This window comes from Phaseolus vulgaris, chromosome 6 (assembly GCF_000499845.2).
Source record: "Phaseolus vulgaris cultivar G19833 chromosome 6, P. vulgaris v2.0, whole genome shotgun sequence".
Classification (NCBI taxonomy): Eukaryota; Viridiplantae; Streptophyta; class Magnoliopsida; order Fabales; family Fabaceae; genus Phaseolus; species Phaseolus vulgaris.
Window position 1 is genome coordinate 28,331,141 of NC_023754.2, and position 6,574 is coordinate 28,337,714.

The following is a 6,574-nucleotide window of genomic DNA, read 5'->3' on the forward strand; positions in this document are numbered from 1 at the left end:
TCCTTAAATAGATCTGGTTAACTATCAAGTAGGATGTTACATATATATTTTTTTAAAATCATTTTGTTTAAAGAATAAAAAATGAATCAATATGATGAAAATAATTTCATTTAAATTAGGGTTTGAATCTCTTATTTCTTTCAATCTTCCGTATTCAACATGAAACTAAAAAAAATGAAAATAAAGAAGTATAGAATTATTCTTTAACTTCTTTATATTTCATTGTCCAATATAAAATATTAAAAAAGAATACTAAGTCCCAACCGAAGAAAAATGGCATAATCTATATCTTATTGACTATTTTTTACTTAATTTTTTTAAAAAAAAATTGAATGTATCAGTTTTATTTAGTGCACGATTACTTAGCAAATAAATAGTCACTTAAAGGATACCAATTGAGGATAAATAAATAAAAAACTATGAAAACTAGAATAGAAAAAACAATAAAAATAGAAAATATAAACATTTATTAGGAATCAAAAGAGAAAAAAAAGATCCATTCTTATTTGTTTTACTCAATATGTTATATAAAGACATCAAAGTTATTAAAAAATTATTAAAAATTACAAATCTTATTTATACGTCATCATCATTATCATAATTATTAAAAAATTACAAATCATATTTATAATCTAATAGTTATATAAAGTTGAATAATAGTAAAACATTTACAAATATGATCAATTGTTCTTTTAATATAATTGATTATCTACTACATAATCAATTATTATAAACTATTTCTTGTAATTTAAGCTTTGTTTTTAACATATGAATAAGACATCTATAGAAACAAATACCCAGGCTACAGAAACTGGTGTGTGAATGGCGATGCATTTGGCAGCAACTCCAGTACAACGGAGAAGAAACAAAACGCCTGCATAATCAGTAATACAGCGTTGTGTAGTTGCATCTTACTGTAGGTTACTGCAACTACTTTTTACAGACAACTTAAGAGTGTAGTACCCAATGTTCCTGAATTGATCAGCTAAAATATGACTATGGTAATGTAGTGATCTTTATACAAATAGGTACCCTTCTGCTACGGTGATAGCCCAACATCATTTATCTTATGTACTGCTAGTAGGCATGACAAATAGATGGAACCTGAAATTAAACAACATGGCCCACGAAGGACAAGGCCTATCTAACCACCCCATTAACTCAACTCCCATAGCATAGCTGTACCCAGCACATACTTGAGACCACTGCCAGAAGTAAATCTTTATGAGGACAACAGTCAAACCATTTATGCAGGAGCATCTCCAGAGAATTACAACCATTTAAGAATGCTTTAGATACAGATTCTCCCAATCCAGTGTTAATTTTTCTATCACTGTGATTGAAGTTAATTGAAATTACTATAGGGCTGATTTTCTATTACAATTTTAGAAGTCACTACTGATTTTACAATTCAAACATTCACCTGACCCATACCAGAGATGGGTCACATCTAGTCTGATCTTTAACAGTGAGACTTGGTTTCTGAATACACAAGAGACATTAATGCAGACACCAATTTAAATTGTGTAGGGCCGCGCCTTGATATTGAACAACTTCAGAGGGCAAAAACCTGAACTTACTCTATTTTTCAACCCCTAAAAAGATTTACTTCACCTATTTTTAGCCAACTTTGTGAAGCCAACCATGGCCGACAAAACACCACGGGAAATTTGGCTCTGTTAAGTTAAAGAAAAGATTGGACCTTTCAGCTCCCGCTCCAAAGAATCTATCAACCCTTGCAAGAACTTGAACTAAGCAACACTTCCATGATCAGAGCCATCGTCATAGTAATATGGGGACAACTTTCCATCTTTCTTGGCTGATTTTGTTTGGTTCTCTGTGCCCACCTCTTGTAACATCTTCACCACCCTTCTCATTGCAGGCCGGTTGATTGGAAGAGGACTGGTGCACATGAGGCCAATGTTGAGGACCTTGCAAATTTCATCTTTGAAACAAGAATCAAGCCTCGAGTCAATCACACTGTCCACGCCTTTCTGATCTAAGGTGGTGCAAGCCCACATAACCAAGTCTTTTTCCCCAAATTCAGGGTCAATGGGCCTCTTTCCAGTAACCAACTCAAGTATGACAACACCAAAACTATATATGTCACTCTTCTCGTTCACTCTAAGTGTATATGCATATTCTGCAGAAGGAAATAATCATTTCAGTTTGGCTCCATGACGACGAGGAAACTGATCGTTATTGCAAAAATAAAATAATGAAATGCCAACTTGCCGAGCAATAGAAACCATTTCATACAAAGCATAATTTATTGATTAACATTTCTATAATTCATTCACATTGTTTCTATGGGCACAAATCTTCTCCGTATACTTATAGACAATTAGTTTTAGATGTAAAGGTTTCTCAAATAAATCTATGATAAAGCAGTTATTAGTGTGTGTTAAGCACAACTATCACCATACTTAAGTGTATCACATATATCTATCAAAATATGATTGAACGTGAAGAAAAACAGGAAGTAAATGGCAAAATTTCTGCTAACCTGGTGCAATGTACCCACAAGAGCCAGCTATGACAGACATGGATTTCGTTCCTTTCCCGGTGGCATCAACTACCTTAGCCACTCCAAAATCCGCCACCCTTGCACCGAAGTCCCCATCCAACAAGATGTTATTAGATTTCACATCTCTATGAACAATTGAAGGAACACAGTCGTGATGCAAATAAGAGAGCCCTTCTGCAGCATCAACAGCTATCTTATACCTAGTTGGCCAATCCAACAACCCTCCTTTATTGCTATGCAGCAAATCACCCAGACTACCATTCGGCATATACTCATAAACCAATAGCTTGCTGTCCCTAGTAGTGCAGCAACACCACAGTTTGACAATGTTCTTGTGCCTAATTTTTCCCAAAGTTTCAACCTCTGCGTCAAAAGCACTGTCTTGATAAAACTGACCCCTCTCCACATCTCCACTGTCTATTTCCTTCTTGACCCCACCCCATATCTTCTTCACAGCAACCACTTCGCCGCTGGTCAACACAACCTTGTAAACCTTCCCGGAAGACCCACTTCCTATCACATTATCTTCATCGAGGCAATTCAAGATCTCATCTTCGCTGAAACCCAGTTTATGAAACGACATCAAAGTCCACTTTGATTTATCAACAGATCTCTCAGCATTCTTGAAATTCCTATACCTTAAGAAAAACCAGACCACACCGATGACAAACACCAAAGTGGCAACTACAAAAATAGCTCGCAGAATCCACACAACACCCTTACCCTTATCCCCATCTTTGCCATCACACAAACCTTTGAAATCCCCGCACAAGCCAGGATTACCAATAAAACTATCCCTGTACATATCCTTGGACAGCAGTGGGGGAAGGTTTCCAGAAAGCCTATTATAAGACAAATTAAGCTGATTGAGCTTCAAATTCTGCAACCCCATAGGAACATTCCCAGAAAATTGATTGTTGGAAAGATCAAGAAAATTCAACACAGCCAAACTGCCAATTCCATCAGGAATCTTCCCACCAATCTTATTATTAGCCAAATTCAAGTCATTGAGTTTCTTCCACGATTGAATCCCCTCGGGGAGCTCCCCGGATAACATATTGTTGTGAAGATCAAGAGTCCCAAGCTGCCCAAGATTCACAACATTCCCAGGCAACGACCCACTGAACCTGTTATCACCACCAGAAAACTCTTGAAGATTCTCCAACCACCCAATCTCGTAGGGGATCACACCGGAAAAATTGTTCTTCGTGAGAATCAACGACGACAAATTTCCGGCCCCACCAATGGTTCTCGCAATCGAGCCACTAAACAAGTTATCCATCAGTTCAAGCAAATACACATGTGGAAGACCCCACATACCCGCCGGAACCTCGCCGGACAACCGGTTCGTAGCCAACCTCACACGCGTCAAGCTCCGACACGAGCCCAAACTGGCCGGTATCTCCCCGGAGAACTCGTTCCCGAGCATCAACAACTCCTCCAGCTCGCCGCGCGCGCAGAGACTCGCAGGAATCCCACCGGAGAAACGGTTGGTGGAAACGTCAAGCCACCTCAAAGGAGCAGACTTCCCCAAACTGTCCGGCAATTTCCCGGTGAGTTTGTTCCCGAACACCTTAAGCTCATAAAGGTTGGGCGAGTCAGCAATGCTCGGCGGCAACTCCCCGGTGAAACCGTTCTCATAGAGGTTGAGACTCTCGAGAGGCAGACGACACAGCTCATCGGGAATGCTCCCACTCAAATGGTTCATGGAAACATCAAAGAGCCTCAACGAAGTGAGGTTGGAGATTCCTTTAGGCAATTCACCGGAGAGCGAGTTGTTGTACAGCTCAATCTGCTTGACAGTGGTGATGCGAGTGAGCGAACTGGGGATGGGTCCATAGAGGTTGTTGGAGGTCAAATCCAAGACTCGAAGGCTTTTGAGGTTCCCAAGGGAGTCGGGTATGGGGCCGACGAGATTGCAGGCGCTGAGCCAGAGCGTTTCGAGGTTGGTGAGGTTGCCGAGGGAGGAAGGAATGGGGGAAGGATGGAAGGGGTTGTAGGAGAGGTTGAGCGTTTTGAGGGAGGTGATGTTGAAGAGAGAAGGCGGAAGGACGTCGTCGAGGAGGTTGAATACGAGGGAGAGAGTTTGGAGGTTCTGGAAGGTTCCGAAGGAGGGGGGAATGGGGCCGGAGAAGTTGTTGCCGGTGAGGTCGAGGTAGCGGAGGCTGGGGAGGAGGGGGAGGGTGTGGGGGAGGGTGCCGGTGAGGAGGTTCTGGGAGAGGTCGAGGTGGAGGAGAGGGGTGCAGAGGGATATTTGGAGAGGGAGGGTTTGGTTGATGGAGTTGTTGAAGAGGATGATGGAGGTGAGGTTGGGGAGGCGGCAGAGGAAGGTGGCGGAGAATGGGCCTGCGACGTTGAAGTTGGAGAGGTCGAGTGAAGTGACGGCGCTGGTATTTGGGCCACAAGTGACGCCGGCCCAGTTGCATGGGGTGGTGTCGCGGTTGTTCCAGGAGGCCAGTGATGAGTCAGGGTCATCCAGGGATTGCTTCCACTGGTACAGATATAAACCATCCTGGTTCAGAGCAGAGATGAAGAAGCGTTGCTGGAAAAGAACCACGCCCAAAAGGAAGAAGAAGAGAGAAAGCAGTGACATTTTCCTGTGTTTTTTTCACTTCACCAACACTTACTTACAATGCTGCTTCTCCTTCCACTGCCACTACTGCATATTCCAACTCTCTCTATAAACCCACCTCGCTATTCGCTTTCAACAATTATTTCTCTCAAAGACCGACTAAGCCAAGGCAGCATTCAATTTCGATGGAGAAATAAAAACTAATTATCTCTATATTGGGAACCTGTCTAAAACAATACTAATCTTTTCAACTGATACAAATCTGTGATGCCTCCGTTTTGCGAAGCCTATGCCCCGTGGATTACTAGATTTTATCCTCAAGTTAAATCTTGTAGTACTAATATAATATAATTATGGTACAGTAGGCACTCCTCAAATGTACTAAAAATACTATATATATATTACCCTCAAGGTCAAGGTTGCAATTCCCAATATGTGATTTTTCAGATCTACCGAGCTCGTTAGTACATCATAATGATGTCAACTAATTAATTGACTTTTTTTAAGAAAGCTGATTGAGTTAGTAGTTAGAGGTAGATGCAGCATGTGCAAGTCCATTTGTAGCAAAATGTTATTTTGAAGTAACAAAATGATGTTTTAAGTAATCTATATTGATAATTAGTGTCTGGTCAGAGAAAACAAAAACAAGACATAGCGAGTATTATGCTATACATATGAAGAAAAGGATTGTATGTCTGATAATGTAAGTGGCACCAAAGAAACAGAAAATAATGACGCGTGAGTATTAGGCTACAAGGAGAGAGGAAAAGATGGTAGTAACAAACAACAACAACCGTTTACTTTCATAAAGTGGAATGAAATAGTAACTGTTGTGACTCCATAAAGGAAAAGCCAATTCTTAGTGGAACACTGGAGTGTTTGTGTAGTGAACATGAATTTGGAGTCCAAACCGGTGAGAAAAAGATGCATTACCCGTGCCAGTTACAACAAACATATCATGATGTTTTCTAGACCAAAGAATTGCGTGAGCAAAACAGACAACAGTGTACATTCTTGTATGCTATTGCATATTAATTATGAAGGAGGTTACACAAAACAAAATTTATACTAATGTTTTAATGACACCAAACACTAAGCTAATGGTTACAAAAAGCTACATTTTTGCGAATATATATCATTGTGTCTGTGACTCTAGTTCGTTCTATATGTGAAAGAAATTAAATTTGTTGCATTGATGTCTATTTCTTTTCATTAATACGTGAAGAGTGATGATAATAAAAAAAAAACCCACTTGACAATTATTTTCCATACGTGGAATAGTTAAGAGTCTCTTATTTAAATTATTCTTCTTATCGCAAACAACCCATGCTTTTTGTTGAATACCTTCCATCAATGTCCTGAAAAATGACTCGAATATTTCTAAACAAAGGTTATTTTGTTTGTATTATGTTATTGGGACAGTCCGTAATATTATAGTGTATATGATGGAGGAAATATGAAGGGGCGAAACTTAT

General features: G+C 39.8%; 1 protein-coding gene across 1 annotated transcript; it reads right to left on the bottom strand.

The window, feature by feature from the left end:
- Positions 1–1,221: 1,221 nt before the first annotated feature.
- LOC137832552 (receptor-like protein kinase HSL1) lies at positions 1,222–5,468 on the bottom strand. Its single transcript, XM_068640764.1, has 2 exons — positions 2,507–5,468; positions 1,222–2,143 (listed from the first exon to the last, which is right to left on the bottom strand). The coding sequence occupies exons 1-2, from the start codon at positions 5,118–5,120 to the stop codon at positions 1,752–1,754; spliced, it is 3,006 nt and encodes a 1,001-aa protein (XP_068496865.1). The 5' UTR covers positions 5,121–5,468; the 3' UTR covers positions 1,222–1,751.
- Between the last annotated feature and the right edge of the window lie 1,106 nt (positions 5,469–6,574).

Bases quoted from the DNA above. Each gene is read 5' to 3' on its own strand.
- LOC137832552 (XM_068640764.1), bottom strand. From the start codon at position 5,120: ATGTCACTGCTTTCTCTCTTCTTCTTCCTTTTGGGCGTGGTTCTTTTC. The intron at 2,144-2,506 runs GTTAGCAGAAAT...TTCCTTCTGCAG, and splicing joins TTGTGGGTACATTGCACCAG to AATATGCATATACACTTAGA.